General features: G+C 43.2%; 1 protein-coding gene across 1 annotated transcript in view; it reads right to left on the reverse strand.

The window, feature by feature from the left end:
* Positions 1 to 12,073, reverse strand: part of MED13 (mediator complex subunit 13) — a 56,275-nt gene extending 44,202 nt beyond the window's left edge. The window contains exons 1-2 of the mRNA XM_072136446.1: positions 11,416 to 12,073; positions 9,499 to 9,733 (exon numbers count right to left, since the gene is read on the reverse strand). Coding sequence (XP_071992547.1) covers positions 9,499 to 9,733; positions 11,416 to 11,481 — 301 coding nt within the window. The 5' untranslated portion in view covers positions 11,482 to 12,073. The remainder of the gene's footprint in view (positions 1 to 9,498; positions 9,734 to 11,415) is intronic.
* Between the last annotated feature and the right edge of the window lie 6,358 nt (positions 12,074 to 18,431).

Raw genomic sequence — 18,431 nt, forward strand, 5'->3', positions numbered from 1 at the left:
TCAATGAATCTGGAATTCTACACCCTGGCTTCACTGCGCAAGCGCTGTAAGCAGAGCACGTGTGCACTGAAGTCGAGGTGTTGAATGCTGATTTCATCAAAATAGTGCGAAGGGAGCACCGGAATAAGGAAAGAATAAAACAATTTTAACTGCAGACACATAAGGATTGCTAAAGGGATTGAGACACTGGTCTTTAAGACGAGTGGGTGGTTTAGTGCACTGACCGGTTCTCTTTAACAAATGTGGATAATATTTCACTTAATATCTCCTTATTGAGCTGAACCAAGTTTATCCAGATCTGTAGGGACTTAGGTTACTAAAATATTTATTAACATGCAGAGAAAAAAAGGCAATATAATAAAATGGCTATCACTTCCAAATCAATCTTCATAATTTCTGATAGGATTTAAAATATAATCACTGGTTTGTTACTTTGCCCACAAGAAAAACATTAGAGAAGACTTAATCGTGTTGCATCAAACCAACATGGAAAAGTAGCACAAAATAATAACTTCCAGTACTAGCTTCTCCCAGTATGGCACCAGTTATTAGCAAGCATATGCTTCTTGCAGAAATAGCTGCTAGGCGTTCCCAAATACAGAAGCTATAGAAATTAAAGACAGATCACATTACAGGCAGCTCAGTCTGATTAGAGAAATGCTTTTTTTGACTCAAAACACACAACACAAACAAAAAAACTCCAAACATTCAGCTATTCCATAAGACAGTGATTTTCAACCAGTGTGCCGCGACACATGGTCCGGTGTGCCGCAGGGAAAGTTCCCCAAACTATGGTGCCCCCTTTTGTTTCCCAGCAATGCGCAGTCACGGCTTCTTACAATGTAGGAGACGTGTACTATAACACATGCGCAAGCTTTGAACCTCGTGCGACAAAATGACGTCACCGAGGCCGGCGCATCATCCTGAGAGCAGAGACTCTCGCATTTGCCCACCGCCAAGGTAATGCCCACCAATAATGCTGACTATATGAGCTTTTGCCCGAGTATATGAACTGTTGTCAGAATACTCAGCATATGAGCTGGTACTTTTAGTACTCCAGCAGTATACTGCATATAACAATGAGAAATGTAAAATGAGAAATACTATAGTCATGAGGCTGGAGTACTACATGTACCAGCTCATATGCTGAGTATACGAGCTGGCACTTGTACTCTGGCCTCATGGCCATAGTACAGTGATGGCTAACCTATGACACGCGTGTCAGTGCTGACACGCCTAGCCATTTTCAGTGACACGCGGCCACCGGAGAGCTAAGTTTCATCCTCGGCTCCTACGCAGCCAGGTGCAGTAGCCGGGAGGCTGAGAGATTGTCATGCACTGAGCTCACAGCACTTCCTCCTCCTCTTCCTCCACCGGGCCGGCCTCTCCCCCTGTGTGAGCTGTGCCTCGTATTTACAAAAAAGGCTTTTTACGGCCTCACTGAAACCCATTGGTCAATTAAAACTTCACTTTTATTTCTTGTTTATAAAAAGTCAATAGTTAGCCTACTAGGAGGGTAATCTTTTGAGGACAATTCCCTGTAATTATTAAAAATTATGCAGTACCAACGTGGCAATTTTGTGTGGAATTATGATATTTATCGTGTTTTGACGACTTAAGAAGGAAGGCTCACTAAGGTATAGGCATTATAGGGCTTGGTCTCCAATAATGCCACTAGATGTCAGTCTTGTACACTGTACCACTTGACTCAATAAGCCTGAGATTGCAACATTCTTATATTCATTAGTAGGATCGTTTCGAATAGTTAATTATCGAAGACCATATTTGGATATAAACGTCAATCCTATATTCTATTCGTGTCCTATTGACAGTTATTCCCACTGTCATAGGACTGAGTTCATATATTGCTCAATGTTTGCTTTCTCTGGATTAAAGCTCTGTCTCAATTCCTAGACTTCTACCTTCCCAGTCATCATTCATTCACTCATTTGGAATTAGACCACACACATGCCACTTTGTCTGCTGGCTAAAAACTTGAAATCACACTAACAGTGGGAATAACTGTCAATAGGACACGAATAGAATATAGGATTGACGTTTATATCCAAAACGATCCTACTAATGAATATAAGAATGTTGCAATCTCAGGCTTATTGAGTCAAGTGGTACAGTGTACAAGACTGACATCTAGTGGCATTATTGGAGACCAAGCCCTATAATGCCTATACCTTAGTGAGCCTTCCTTCTTAAGTCGTCAAAACACGATAAATATCATAATTCCACACAAAATTGCCACGTTGGTACTGCATAATTTTTAATAATTACAGGGAATTGTCCTCAAAAGATTACCCTCCTAGTAGGCTAACTATTGACTTTTTATAAACAAGAAATAAAAGTGAAGTTTTAATTGACCAATGGGTTTCAGTGAGGCCGTAAAAAGCCTTTTTTGTAAATAAGTTTGTGAATTGGACCCAGTCAAATACAATAGTCCACATCCCTTGGTTTAGCTGTGCCTCGTGTCTCCAGTCAGCACAGGTATCATCCCGGGGCTCAGCACCAAGAGAGGGGACCCGACCATCAACTCCAGAAACTCCTCTGCAGCTCCTGATAGTTATGCTGGGGGGAGTTGTTGTGGTAGGTCACCTCTACACTGACCATCTCCACAGCAGGGATGAGGGAAGACAACCACTCTCATCATACATACAAGACATCATACAGTGAGTAATGTCAGTGTACTGTATGATGAAAGACAGTCATCTGGGCTTGTGTGTCAGTTTTGTGACGTACAAGCCCTGAAATAATCACAACGCCTTGCAAATCATCAGACATTGCAATTATTTTGCTCCTCATGAAGGAGATGCAGACAGCGGCACCTGCGACTCACTATAACCTGTGAACTTTCATGACAAAGTTTGCAGGTTACTAAGCATTTCCACACGTGTCTGATTGTAACGATCTATTACACTGTGCGATTTACACATTGTAATAAATAAATGATGTGGAAAATCCCGATATACTGCCAGACTGTAGTATGGCAGTACATGGTAGGATCAATCACACAACCTAGGGTTAAAGTACCCTAGAAGTTAAATAATTATACATATTTGTTATTTAAACTATAAATATCACAAAATTATGTTTTTTTTTCAAGGTGACACACCACCCGAGTTATGCTCGGTTTTTTGGCGAATTTGACACACCAAGCTCAAAAGGTTGCCCATCACTGCCATAGTACTTCTCATTGTACCCCTTTATATTGCAGTATATGAGCCACATAATAATCAGCACCATATACTAAAAACAGGGAGAAACTGAGAACTGTTGAGGAAGAGCTTTGTGTGTGTCTTTCCACCATTCCTGCCAGGATATCCCTTTTGTGTTTATCGAAACAGGCCCAGGTTTCACACTGATTTAGAATCTATATTATTAACTATATGTATAATATGACTGTTTTGGTTGGTGGTGTGCCCCAGGATTTTCTAAGTAAGAAAAAAGTGTGCCGCGGCTCAAAAAAGGTTGAAAATCACTGCCATAAGAGTTCTTTACTCTTATGGAATAGCTGAATGTTTTGGTTTTGAACTCTACCTACTGGCTGAATGTGGTGTCACTTTCCCCAAAGCCGAGTCTTTATCTATCATGAAGTGATCTTCTGCATTTTTGCATATAAATACGCTTGGTGGTTATCTGCAGGCTGGGTGCTTGGCTGCCGGCGCTTGCTGCCCAGGATCGCAGCTCACGCCCGCAACACTCGGCAACACCCACAATATAGTGTTGTCCCTCCTCTCCTGCCGAGCTATCTTGCGGCTCCGATGGAAAGTCATGTGACCGGAGCATAGGTCACATGACGTTCTACATCGGCCGCGGGCTGAAGCAGTGAGTAGCTCCGCCCATCCCCCCCATGGCCGTGTGCTACCGTGCACACAGAGCTATGAACAAGATTGGGCTGTCTTTTTGACAGACCAATCTTGTAGCCAGAGCACCCCCTGTATACAGTGTGAGGCTGCAGGGAAGGTGCTATATGCATGACTGATAACAGTGATCCAATAGACTGTTACCATTAGGTCACTTATCTGTGATCTATATACAAGTTTAGCAGGGTACACATGCGACCTTGTAAAAAAAAAAAAGTAAAAAAAACCCCCAAAAAATGACATTTAAAGTAAAAATTAAACAGTTTAAAAAAAAAAGCGTTATGCCCCCAATACCACCCCCCCTTTAAAAAAAAAAAAAAATTAAATAAGTTCAACGGTGTCAGGCATCAGTCAGGTCTATGGGGGAGGGGGTCCTGGGGGTGGAGTGTCTGCAGCCAGCGTCAGCTATGGCCCGCTCTGTGGGTGGGATCTGGGGCTCAGCGTCAGCCCTGGCCCACTCTGTGGGTGGTGGTGGGGGTCTGGGGCCAGCGTCAACCCTGGCCCACTTTGTGGGTGGTGGTGGGGGTCTGGGGCCGGGGTCGGCTCTGGCCCTCTCTGTGGGTGAGGTCTGGGGCTGAGTGTCGCGGAGGGACGCTCTTTGGGTGGTGTTGGGGGTCTGGGGCCAGCATCAGCCCTGGCCCGCTTTATGGGTGGAGGGTTCTTGGGCCGGCGTCAGCTCTGGCCCTCTCTGTGGGTGGGGTCTGGGGCGCAGCATCAGCCTTGGGCAACTCTATGGGTGGTTGGGGGTCTGGGGTCGGCCCCAAATAGTACTATAATTGTCCCAAGAAGCTACAAAAACAGGGGCTGTAACAAATTTTCTTCTATAAATAGACATCTATAATAATAATAATAATCTTTATTATATTCCGTAGCGCTTTACAAATCATAGGGGACATATACAAATAGAATAAGACGGTACAGGGTAAAAACAGTTATATGGAACAAAAGTCTATTAACACTATATACTACTAGGAGTTATATATTTGTATTACTGAAAATTTCATACTCCTCCTCGGCTGAGATTACTCCTCAAAAATGGTGAGAGGAGTATTATTACCCTTCTGGAAAAATGTTAGTGCGACCTCTGGCCGTTTGTAACTACGGCTCGTCTGTAAGTCGGGTGTTCTTAAGTAGGGGACTGCCTGTACAGGCACAGAAATCTGTGCATGACTAAAATTTCTCAAGACCAGTAGTAGTATATGCTCCATCTTCCACTTTGCACTCACATCCACCTTACACAGGCAAGAGATTTAAAGATAAAAAAGAAACAGCAAACACTTTTCTGGGTCATTTGATGAATCTTAGTGCTAACATAATCACCCAGACCAATACTAGGTGAAATTGAGGACAAGTAACCATGTAAATGCGCACAGAGACCCAAGTTTGTCAGTCCATGATTTACAGTCCATTTCCTGCCAGAAACGGAAATTGTTAGAGAAAGTAGCAAAAGCTATAACCATGGCTGGAGCTGGTGTAAATCACACAGGTTTCCTGGACTCTTACCAAAGGATACAAACATTGCACTGTTTTACAGGACAGTACACCCAAGTAAACAGATTCAGGGTTTTATATTTTAGAAGTTTTGTGCCTAGGCTGGTACACATGGTTTGTGCGTTTGCTGCATCAATGTGGTTAAACTAAACTTAAAGGGATTTTCCCACTAATTCAAGTTAAACCCAAGCCACAGGATAGGGCCCAACTTGAGAGTAAGGGAGCAGACGGCCGCGCATGACCGAATGGAGCCGGCGGAAATTACTGAGCACCCTGTCAGCTCCATAGAGATGAATGGAGCAGAACGGTCATGAACAGTATTCATTAGTGGGTGGTTTGAAGCGCTCCCCACTCCTCTGCTTCTTCCTAGTACCGCCCACTCATGAATGCGCTGGACCGCTGTAAGCTCAGTCAACCGTTCTGAGGGTATGGCTGTGCAGTGTTCGCTAGCTTTATTGGAAGGTTCCAATAAAGCTAGCCGTTTAACAACGCTAATATTGGGACAGCGCAAGGCAGCTGCTTAATTTAGTAAGCAGCTCCTACAGTGATTTTTTAGGGTGACAGTTCTGATCAGCCAAGCCATGAATAGGCCACACACGTTTCCAGCTAGAACACAGCCCTTTGGGAACTGTTCACTTCAGGTTGCTCTGCGTTTGTGATGGACGTTCCAGCCAGCACACACTGCGAGTGTGATGCAGGGTGGACACATCAAAACCGCTGTGTATAATGAGCCTTAAAGGATCATTTGCTTTTATGCATTGTTAACCAAACATATCTTGAGAATGCGGTATCTACACTCATGCAGAAACACGTGTTGCTTAACCCGAGCAGAGCGATTTTGCTGAAAAAATAATTACAAAATTATTATAATGAGGCTCTGGCAAGCCTTTGCCATCACACAGGGCCCTGGGCGCTCTCCTATTACCCCAATTAAGTCCTCCTTCCGCCTTGTCTTACCCAGCATAAGCCTAGAACACTGTATTCACTTTGTTGACCCTTGCAAGCAGAAGTAATCAATCGTTGCATCATCCACCAACTGCTGTGTACGAGTCATCCAGCTAAGTTTGATTAGTCCTGCCTGGACAGTGCAAGCAGCTCAGTGTATGTGGAAGTAATGTACGGCAGTCAGCCTGCACCTGGCTAGGGCACCCATCTTTCCCAAGTAACTAAATGACATTTCAGCATAATGATCTCAAGGAGACTGGTAAAGATGGATAGTGTCATAGGCTATTGGAAGGCTTATGGGTTAGCGGAATGAGGCAGCCTTGTGCAAGCTGGAGGAGTGTATAATTAGAGTAAGAGCATCATTATCATAATTTTATAATTGTTTTTTGCGCAAATCCACTTGGTTCAGGGATTAAGCAAGATATGTTTCTGCAGGAGTATAGCTATAGCCTTCTCAAGGTAGGTTTGCTACACAATGCATAAAAACAAATGGTTATGAGCCCGATTGGTGACAGGGACCAATTTGGCAAGCTCTGTGTACCACAGTGTAATCTGTGTGCACTATACGAATAAAGGAATTATTATTAGAACGGATATACGGTTCTTCTTTTATGTCGCGGCCTAATTAATTTCATTTCTCCACCTAAAAAACATGAATGTGGAAAAACAGCAGGTATAAAAAAAATCCTCCCTCAAATCTGACTGTTTGCTTAAGCCACTTCCACTAGTTCTAGTAAATCAGACTAACTATAAAGTTGCCAAAGCATTGGGGTGACTTCACTGTGGCAAAGACTTTTGGGAAGATTAAAAACTTGAATGGCCACTTTCTTTTAGGCTTCAGAGTAACTTTATTATAGGTTTTCTGCTCTCCTATGGGAGTCTAGTGCTAGTTACACACACCATGAGTCAGGGCTGCCTAAATTTTTAGTAGAAAGATTACTTTTTTTTTTTTTTTTAAATAAAAACACCCATCTCTGCCTCAATTATAACCAAGGTTTAGTTAGGTTTTAAACATTCTGTGGATAGAACAGGTGTCAAATGAAGAAGACTACATAATTTTATACTGGGAGCAACAACAGTATACTACATGTGAAGATATCAGTTTAGACCAAGTAGCAGCAGTTCCGAGATCCCCTGCCACAAAAGGCTGCTGTTTACTGAAGACAAAAATAGCTTGCATACAGATGACATTACCACTCACAGAGAAAAGCACAAGCAAAGCTCATGAGTCAACATGGAGGGCATTATAGACACTGCTGTAGGAATCCTCATTCAGGGCTTCAAACGTGCAACATTCAGCCCTATTACTGCCATTCAAATGGACAAACAAAGGTAATAGTAAGTTAATGGAGCCAGTGTTATTACAGATCCATCCAACACATAGTATCCTCCATTATAAATATATGCCAATGATCTAGTGCTAAAGACTGAAGTGCAATTATATAAATGTATTTCTCATAGCCAATATCTATTAAAAGGAGTATTTCGAGAATATAAAATGTCCGATTCAAAAAAACAAATTCAAAACAATGGCATTAATCACAGAACAGAACTTAAATAGTTTGCTTTCATGATTCACAAAATGTTATGGATTTTCTAAAGTAGGTGGAGTTATCTACAAGATGGCCACCATCTACAAGTCCCATAATGCTTCAGTTTTCAGTAACTCCTCCTCCCTCGTATACTCTGCTCCAAGTGATTATCTAAAAAGACTGTCCCTACTCTGTCAGGAGCCTTATCACAATGGGATATACTCAGCGCTCAGCTGTTTGAAACTACAAGTGAAGTCAGAAGCTGGTAGCTTCTGTGCAGTGTAGCAGCTGTCCCAGCTCTCTGCAGGCATTTGTCTTACTGGAGGTGAGATTTTATCCCTAAAAAACCCTTTTACAGCATGGAGTTCACTCTACATAGCCCATGTATGTTTACACTGCTGTCGTCGCCCTCTGTATAGCACTATTAACAATTTTAACAGGTTATAAAGCTGCTATACTGGATTGATGTACTCCAAAAGCGAAGAGAAAAAAAATATAATGGAAATACTACATCTTTTTGGCCGTAAAGTATCTGTCCAAATGCATTAGTTTGACAACGGTCTGAAAGCCATCACACACTGATGTGAACAACAGCTTTACTGTAGAGCACCCCGCATCTACACCACCCCCGGTGGCAGCAACATGGACATGCAACACGTAACAGCACCGGCCTTTGGCTAAACACAAACAGAGGCTCCAACATCGCACCCACCTCCTATAGTACCAACCAAAGCCGGAACGCGACAGCTTTGGATTCCCTCCGGCCCCCCCAACCCTCCCAGTTAACCAGTCTGTAATTGTGTTTGTAGCCTGTGTCTTATGGTAAGTAAACTTCACTTATAAACCTGTCTACCAAGTAACCAGAAAATACGTGATGTGTATGTAATGCACATTAAACCTGTATTGTGCTGTAAAAGCCTTGTATGTCATTTATGGTACCAGTAACTTTAGGCAAGAAAGCAATCGAGTATTCGTAATGCAACATTGTTGCATTGTATCGTCCAGTAATATATGTATATGACATTATTCTGTACATAGTGTTCAGGCATACATACATATAACAAAAGTATGTCTGAGAACTATGTACAAAACAATTTTGTGTAGTGCAGTTTGATAATAAGTTGGTGTTTCAGATGTCTTATTTCTGGGAGTACCCTATATAATGACTGTAAGAGTGGTTACATTAAAAAATATTATGACATGGATGACTCCTGTCCAATTCTAAATGTCAGAAAACATGCCTGCATTTGAGACAGGATCTGCTCACCACTAATAACTCTGGAATAAATGTATACAAGTACAATAGCTTTGTTTAGTCCAAGTACTGCCTAATGGACAACAATATCAATTTTAGTCTGCAAAACTTAGCAGCCAATCCTAATATTACTGGTGATGCATTTCCCCCAATAATATTGAGCCAAGTTCAAATGAACGTTGCAATTCTTCCAACCAGTCCACATAACACTAAACACTGAGGGTTGATGGGAAACATGGATTGCAATGAAACGTTCAGCTGCAGTGTCAAAATTTCCACTATGACTAAGTAACTGGTTTGTGTGAAACATATGCAGCCGGCTTAAGATGTCTTGCAGAGGGAAGCGCAGCTATACGAATATGGAATCCATCGGTTATGTATGCACCTATAAATCAGATATTACCTGTCAAGTCGTGGTGAATAAGGTCAGAAAAATTTGGATCATCTCCCCACCAAAATATCCACAGCTCTCTTCTACCAGGACGCTGGTCTCGACGCCATACACTTAAAACATCAGCCTTGAGACAACGGCTGAAGCTGCTCAGGATGGGATCCTCTTCTGTAACTGGGAAGAGGATTGGAGCAGAGGTAGGACCTTGCCATACATACTGCTTCCATTTGATGCCTGTAAGGTCGGCCTGGAAAGAAGAGAGATAGTTAAGATTTGTACTAGTGTGTACTTAATACAATACTGCAGACAGCAACTTTAAAGTGGTTTTCCAATTTTTGTTTATATTAATGACATGCTTAGACTAGGTCACCAATATTACATTGGAAGAGGGTCCAAATCCTGGTACAACTCAGGTGCCTGAAATGACAGTAACATCTAGGGAGATCTGCAATCACTCCTTTGCAAACGACGCCCTATCCGTCATTGATGGGGTCCTTCTGCAGTTTGGTCCCATTCAATAACAAGCACAGCCCGTACTATACACTGCTGTGGCAAATATACAACATTGAGGTGGCAGCCACTTCAGGGGATTGCTGCTGGCACAGCAATCTGATGCCCTAATGCAGGTGACAAAATCTAAGAGCTACACTGACAAATATGTTAAACCAGTATGAACACAACCCATCCACAGTAGTATACTGCCCTCTAAGATAAACACTCGTATTGGCCAAGAGTAGCAATGCAGGGGGGGGGGGGGAAGCCGCCTTGCTGGGAGAAGCACATTCCTGGACTAGAATTACTCCAAACACAACAATACAAACAACTCAAGGTTTTACATTGTGATCACTTACTAACAGCTGGAATCCCAACCTCATTTCAACTTCCCTTGGAGGAACACAAAGAGGGGGGGAGGGGTGTAAAAGTGATCATCTCATTATTCAAAACCCGGCCGACCTATAGGCCCATGTGACCACTATTATTTATCAGTCTGCACCACAACATTTCTCATGCAAAGTGGTATCACCACAAGACGGGGGAAGGTTTAATCAGCAATGAATGGGCTGTGGCGACAAGCTGCAGCTCTAATAGACAATCCTCAGCATTTCTACCAACCATACGTAACTAATAATGTGCATTGGCAGATGATGGACCAACAGTCAAAAGTGGGCTGCCATTTATGAAATTTTTGGCTTCGGTCAGAAAAAAAAAAAACTTTTTTGTTTTAGTCTGCCATTGCAAACTATTGGTTGCTAATCCATTAATGCTAAAATTACATAAACAAGCCCCCGAATTACCAAGTCTATATACAGGGAAAGCTGTGCGACCAGAAAGAACAATTCTACTAGGAACAAGGGGGGAGCCGTGAATGTATTATGCCTGCAATCAGGAAACTAGGAAAGCTGGGTACAAGTTTTCTCCTGAGCTGAATGTACACTTTGAGGTTTAGGAACTACTACAAGAGTAGCATAGACTGCAGGCAGGAAAATATCTGCAAAAGGCCAAGCCATGATAAGATTAGCCTGGAGAGACAACGCTACAAGGTCAGGTACCAGCCCTGCAGATAAAGGCGACATGTCCTGATAGCCAGCCCATTACTCTACAAACTACATGCTTATATGCACAGGGAGGAGAGGAAAACACTGGCCATCAAAGTTCTGGCCAGGCCCAGCAGCACAGGCAGGAAAATGGCTGCTTCCTGCCTCCTCCCAGGCTCCACTCCCACAGAGAGGAGAATAGGAAGGGGCTGAGGAGCAGCCACTGCCTTCATATTGGCAGCAGCACTAGGCCAATGCAAACTTTCGGGCTCTGCATGACAGGGAACACATGGCCAGGGAATATTTATGGGAGAGTGCGCCTTATATGTCCAGCTAGCGCGCTATACAGGGGAGACACACAGGCACCTCTATGGGGATGGGGCCATACACTCACCAGACAGAAGAGGTTGGAGTGGCAATCCTCCAGACTGGCCCCGTTCGGCACAAAACATGAACTCATCGTCACAGCCAGGGATCGCACGCCATTATCCCACCCGAACAAGAAAGAGAGAGGAGCGGCTCACACACAGGGGCTCTCCCGCAGCACTAGCACTCCATCACCCCGGCCTCACACAGCTCTATAGATGTCCGCTCACAGGAGCCGGGATCCGGGCGGTGTCTCAGTCCTCCCTCCCCCGCCGCTGGTCCCCCTGCTCGGGGCGCAGAGCATGGCGGGAACCGCCCGGTCACCGGAGCACTCTAGGCCTCCGCCTGCAGAGCGCACTACACAAAGGAAAAGACTGAGTGCGCTAAGAGCCGCCCGCGAACAGTCCCCGAGTGTTATCCGGCTTCTTTTCTCACAGGTTCGCCATTTTCCTCTCCTCCTCCTCCCCGGGTCTGTCCTTCTGCGCACACACAAGTAGTTCCCACTGCTGCTCCTCGATATCTCCTCTCCCCGCCGCCTCCTCTCTGGTAAATTGTAAGCGCTAAGAAGTGATAAGGAATAATCGGATCAATGTAGGGGCTGCTTTCCCATTTGAATTTACAGATTCCTTTCTTTAATGGCGGCCGTGGTGCCTGCTCGGCCTCTCACTGCTGGTTGGTTGGCACGCCGTCATGTGACCAAAAGATGCCTTTCCTCATTGGCTAGTCTGGGTTGTAGACTGGAACGAAGTGAGTGGGGGAGGATCGAAAAGGTTGTCATAGGAAGAGACCACTAGGGGGCGAGGTGTGAGACTGGATGCAGGGTCTGCGCCACCCGCTGTTCATGTGCCGCTACTACACTCTAAAGCACAAACGGATTAGAAGAAAGAAGTTCCTGGAAAGTTCATCGCCTTGTGGTGTAGGATGCACGCTCGGAAGTGTTAGTAAATAGCTAACAGAGGCAGGGCGCTAGGAGGTAGCGTTACTCTGTAACCATACCCAATTTTATCTTAATAGAGTATTACTAAAATAGAATAACTGACCTTGTTATTGGAATATGTCAGAGGATGACTGGTAAACTTTTTTTTAGTGATGTGGATCATTAGGCTCATTAAAAAAATGATATCCAGCTCTCCCATGAGGGTCCTCGCCCCACCTGAGATTAACACACAACTTTTCCACAATCCAGCTAGACAGGGCCACATATACTTTTAAAATTCAAATTTATTTCCCCATTGAAAATGATACACCGTTCCAACATGTTTCGGACATAAATACGTCTTTAGTCATGGATGCTCATTTTAAATGGGGAAATAAAGAATATGTGTCGCATATGTGACCCTAGAGCAGTGATGGCTAACCTATGGCACTGGTGCCAGAGGTGGCACTCAGAGCCTTTTCTGTGGGCACTCAGGCCATCACCAGAGATGACTCCAGGTATCTTCCTGCAGTCCCAGGCAGCCCAGGACTTGCTGTGCACAGAGATATTTTAAAGTGACAGCTCTACCTGGGACTATGTTCTGCTTTATTGGTGTCCTCAGGGGCTGGTATCAATGAAAACTGTGACAGAGAAGGGAGTATAAATCACAAATTACATTTCTGTGTGGGCACTTTGTGAGAAATAAGCGGGTCTTTGTTGTAGTTTGGGCACTCGGTCGCTAAAAGGTTCGCCATCACTGCCCTAGAGGGTTTTGCATTGAGTGCCACTGTGACCGGGAGCTGTGTCCATCACCTACAAAGCAGACTTACAGATGATACAATGAGTTAAGACTCTTACGACTGGCTTGAAATAATATCCACCTTTAAATTCTTGTCTAAAGGTCTGTGCAGTAGGGAAAAGTAAAGAGACCACCTGGCTTGGTGTGGGTTGAGATATTGCTCAGACAACAGATAAAACTGATTCTTTTAAACAGTGATGATCACAATAGGATGGATGTCTAACTCAAGAAGATATTGCTACTAATAAAACATCAAGTTAATGGCCTCAAGCTGCAGGACTGATACTCACTGGCAGCTATTTTCACAAAGACAACAACAACAAAGGAGCAATCTGTGGAGCTTTTACACCCAGTGTGGACAAAATTTGAGCATGGCAGAGAGCTTGCCAGGGCGATCTGAAGGCCTTGCTCAGAGGTGATTTACCCAAGAAAATTCAAGGAGAATTTTTCTAACGCTTTTTAAATTTTGTGTCAATTTTTAATTTAAGGAGATGCCATGTGTGTCTATGGGGAGGTGACAGAACATGGTAGTAAATCGTGATGTAGTCCAGATAAATGACCACACAGATAAAAAACAAAATTTGGAAGATGTCTATAGTAGACATTGGCATGTGCACCCACTGTGTCACAAAATTGGTTTGCCTTGGGCTAATCCCAAGGGCTTCAACCATATAACCCTGTTGTTTTTAACCTTTAATCCCCAAAGTCTAGATCCCATAATCCCTCAGGGATCTGGACTTTGCATGAGACACGATCACATGGCTGCCACGTCTCCGAGTAGCCTTGGTAATGCTGACCGATTGTCAAAGGGTATTCCCATGAAGACAAGATTCTTAAATATACTCATAACAAAATAACACATTTTCTAATCCACTGTTATTAACAAAAATACAGCATTTCACAGATACATTTCCAACCTGTGTTTACAATTATGGTTGTCCCTGGATACAACCATAAATCTTCTGACTATGGTCTGATTCTTCTCATGAATTGCTTTTCCATGCTGCAGTGTTTTCTGCCTCCTGCCCCTCTCTCGCCTGCATTACAAGAAGAGCTCAGACACTTCCTGCCGGCAAGCTGCAGGGTGCAGAGACTTACTCTACAAGCTACAGACATATAAGGTCTTTATCGGAGTCATATAGCAGAGCTGACTCTGTGTGTGTTATTGGTGACTTAGAAGTGTGTTTATTGATTAGGTGAGGGGGGAGAGCTGAGAGTGTCATTGTGTTTTATAGCCATATCATGGATCACATAATTTCTCATCTCTGATCTCTCTCATCTCTCTTTCTCTATGTGTAATATGATAGTAGAATGTTCAGAAGCTAAGTAAAAGTGTATATAAACCTTGAACAATGATAATCTAAGCACATTGTCAGCACAGATGAATCATGAATTGTCTGCTTAGAGGGTTCCCGCCCACATTCAGGAATTTTACACTGACCATCACTGAGTGATTGAAGCTAAAAGAGCCTTAAAACTGAGTGAAATTGTAAGTAAGGAGGTTAAAAATGATCTTTATTGTGTAAACATTACTATGTGACTAAATTTGAGATCTTTCTTTCATGGGAAAACCCTTTTAGGATGCATTGGAAGTAAATGATAGTTGTAGACAGGCCAGAGTCAGGCCAGGTGACATTCAGAAGCATAGTTCAAGGTTGCAGGTCAGCAAGAGATAACAAAGCAGGATCAGGAAAACAGGAGTCCGTACAAACTACATAGAACCTTGCAGAAAACTAGTGACATGCACTTTTAATGCTTAGATACCTTCCTGTGGAGAAAGGTGTATTTTATCACCAGGCATGATCGGGGATGGGATAACCTAACAACTATACAGATTGGTCTCAAATATATACGCACAATCTTCTATGACAGAGGACCCAGAAGAAAGCTTATATAACTTAAACAACACCTCGTCAAAGGAATCGAGACATCAAATCTAGCTAAAATAATTTCATAATTACATCATTTCATTTCAAATCTTTGTTGTCTATACAAATACACATCACAAAGACAAAATCCTTAAAAACAACCCACTAAAAGAAATACACATTAAAGACAATGGAAACTGTGTATTGAGGGTGAGATGCATTACATGTGTAAAATAGCACAATTAGGCAACCAATACTCTGTAGAGAAACTGCATAAATTAATCTGTATACAAATCATACAGTAACTGAACAAGTATCCAGAGTGTAAACTGTAGAATGTAGGGTAAGCATGTCATTTAAATAAAATCTACCATCAAAATCAAGTATGGATAAACCAGGGACACTTACTCATAGATCCAGGCTATGTGACTGTGGTAATCTTATATTTGTTATCTATGGCCTCCCTCCTTCTAAAACCAACCTTTAACATTATGCTAATGAGCCTAAAGAGGCTAACACTAGTCTCTCTGTGTTCTGGCTTTGCATTATGTCACCCTCCCCAGCGCTTCCTCAGCATAGAGGGAGGGGGTGACAATGCAAAGCCAGATCACAGAGAGGCTAGTGCTAGCCCCTCAGGGTCATTAGCATAATGGCACTGGGTGGCTGCTGCAGGGCATTTAATGAGTTGGGGGAGGCTGCAGGAGAATTCATTAGTGAAAGGAAGCTGTTGTTCATTTAGTGAGAGGAGGCTGCTAGACATTTCATTCGTGAGGGGAGGCTACTGGGCATTTTATTAGTGTGGGAGACTGCTGGCCATTTTATTTGTGAGGGGAGGCTGATGGGCATTTTATTAGTGTCAGAAGGCTGCAACCAAGCATTTCCCGTCCTAGGCTTATACTCGAGTCAATATGTTATCCCAGCTTTATTTTGTAAAATTAGGTGCTTTGGTTTACAGTTATGGCCAAAAGTTTTGAGAATGATACAAATGTAAATTTTTACAAAGTCTACTGCATCAGGTTTTATAATGGCAATTTGCATATACTCCAGAATGTTATAAAGAGTGATCAGCTTAACAGCAATTAATTGCTAAGTCAATATTTGCCTAGAAAATGAACTTTTCCCCTCAAAACACATTTCAACTTCATTGCAGGCCTGCTTTAAAAGGAGCAGCTAACATCATTTCAGTGATTGCTCCATTGTGTGGGTGTTGATGAGGACAGGCCTGGAGATCAATCTGTCATGATTATGTAAGAATCACACCACTGGACACTTCAAAAGGAGGCTGGTGCTTGCCATCATTGTTTTCTTCTGTTAACCATGGTTATCTCTAAAGAAACATGTGCAGTCATCATTGCACTGCATAAAACTGGCCTAACAGGGAAGAGTATCGCAGCTAGAAAGATTGCACCTCAGTCAACAGTCTATCGTATCATCAACAAGGAATTCAAGGAGAGAGGTTCCATTGTTGCCAAAAAGGCTCCAGGGCGCCCAAGAAGGACCAGCAAGCACCAGGACCATCTCTTAAAAGTGTTTCAGCTTGGGGATCGGGCTACCAGCAGTGCAGAGCTTGCTCAGGAATGGCAGCAGGCAGGTGTGAGTGGAGACCCTTGGAGCAAGGCCTGGTGTCAAGGAAGGCAGCAAAGAAGCCACTTCTCTCCAGAAAAAACATCAGGGACAGACGGATATTCTGCAAAAGGTACAGGGAGTGGATTGCTGAGGACTGGGGTAAAGTCATTTGCTCTGATGAATCCCCTTTCCGATTGTTTGGAACATCTGGAAAACAGCTTGTTCGGAGAAGACAAGGTGAGCGATACCACCAGTCTTGTCTTATGCCAACTGTAAAGCATCCTGCAACCATTCATGTGTGGGGTTGCTTCACAGCCAAGGGATTCGGCTCCCTCACAGTCTTGCCTAAAAACACATCCGTGAATGAAGAATGGTACCAGAAAGTCCTCCAAGAGCAACTTCTCCCAACCGTCCAAGAGCAGTTTGGTGATCGATAATGCCTTTTCCAGCATGCTGGAGCACCTTGCCATAAAGCAAAGGTGATAACTAAATGGCTCAGGTAACAAAACATAGAGATTTTGGGTCCATGGCCTGGAAACTCCCCAGATCTTAATCCCATTGAGAACTTGTGGTCAATCATCAAGAGACGGATGGACAAACAAAAACCAACAAATTGTGACAAAATGCAAGCATTGATTGTGTAAGAATGGACTGCTATCTGTCAGGATTTGGTTCAGAAGTTGATTGAGAGCTGCCAGGGAGAATTGCAGAGGTCCTGAAGAAGAAGGGTGAACACTGCAAATATTGACTTGCTGCATTAACTCATTCTGTCAATAAAAGCTTTTGTTACTGATAATATGATTGCACTTGTATTTCTGTATGTGATAAAACATCTGACAAACACACATAAAAACCAGGGGGAAACAGATCATGTGAAAATATAATACAGGCGGTCCCCTACATAAGGACACCCAATTTACAGACAACCCATAGTTACAGACGGACCCCTCTGCCCACTGTGACCTCTGGTGAAGCTCTCTGGATGCTTTACTATAGTCCCAGACTGCAATGATCAGCTGTAAGGTGTCTGTAATGAAGCTTTATTGATAATCCTTGGTCCAATTACAGCAAAAATTTTGAAACTCCAATTGTCACTGGGACAAAAGAAAAAAAATTGTCTAGAACTTCAATTATAAAATATACAGTTTCGACTTACATACAAATTCAACTTAAGAACAAACCTCCGGACCCTATCTTGTATGTAACCCGGGGACTGCCTGTATTTGTATCATTCTCAAAACTTTTGGCCATGACTGTACATTAGGGTCGGCTTATACTCAAGTACGGTATGTATAAACACTAAAAACCCTTATTTTCACTCTAAAATATCTAATATTGACTGTTGTGTCTCCCTGCTCATCAGTATTCCAGACACACTTAACTTTAAGTGCAAATGCTACAGACACACACCTGCAGACAAAATCATGTTAAATATTGCAGTCAGAGTGCAAACTTAAGAAACAACTAGATAGCAACACAGTACAAATTTGGATGCAAATTGGGGTTAGAAAATAAAATAAATGAAAGGCACCTCAGATCCAGGTCAGGTAGAATATACCCAAATGTACAAGTGCTTCTCAATACATTAGAACAGTGGTGGCGAACCTATGGCACAGGTGCCAGAGATGGCACTCGGAGCCCTCTCTGTGGGCACCTAGGCCATTACCCAGCCATTCAGGACTCAAGACTTCCTCCTGCAGTCACAGGTAGCCCAGGACGTGCCATAGTCAGCTGTATTTTAAAGGAAACCTACCACTTGAAGTGGCAGGTTTCCGATGGCAATACCGGGCACCAGCTCAGGGTGAGCTGGTGCCGGAGCTTATTTTAGTTAGTGTTTTAAACCGTGGTATCGCGGTTTAAAACACTTTTTAAACTTTATAGCCGGCGCAGGCAGG

This window comes from Engystomops pustulosus, chromosome 2 (assembly GCF_040894005.1).
Source record: "Engystomops pustulosus chromosome 2, aEngPut4.maternal, whole genome shotgun sequence".
In the NCBI taxonomy this organism is placed as follows: Eukaryota; Metazoa; Chordata; class Amphibia; order Anura; family Leptodactylidae; genus Engystomops; species Engystomops pustulosus.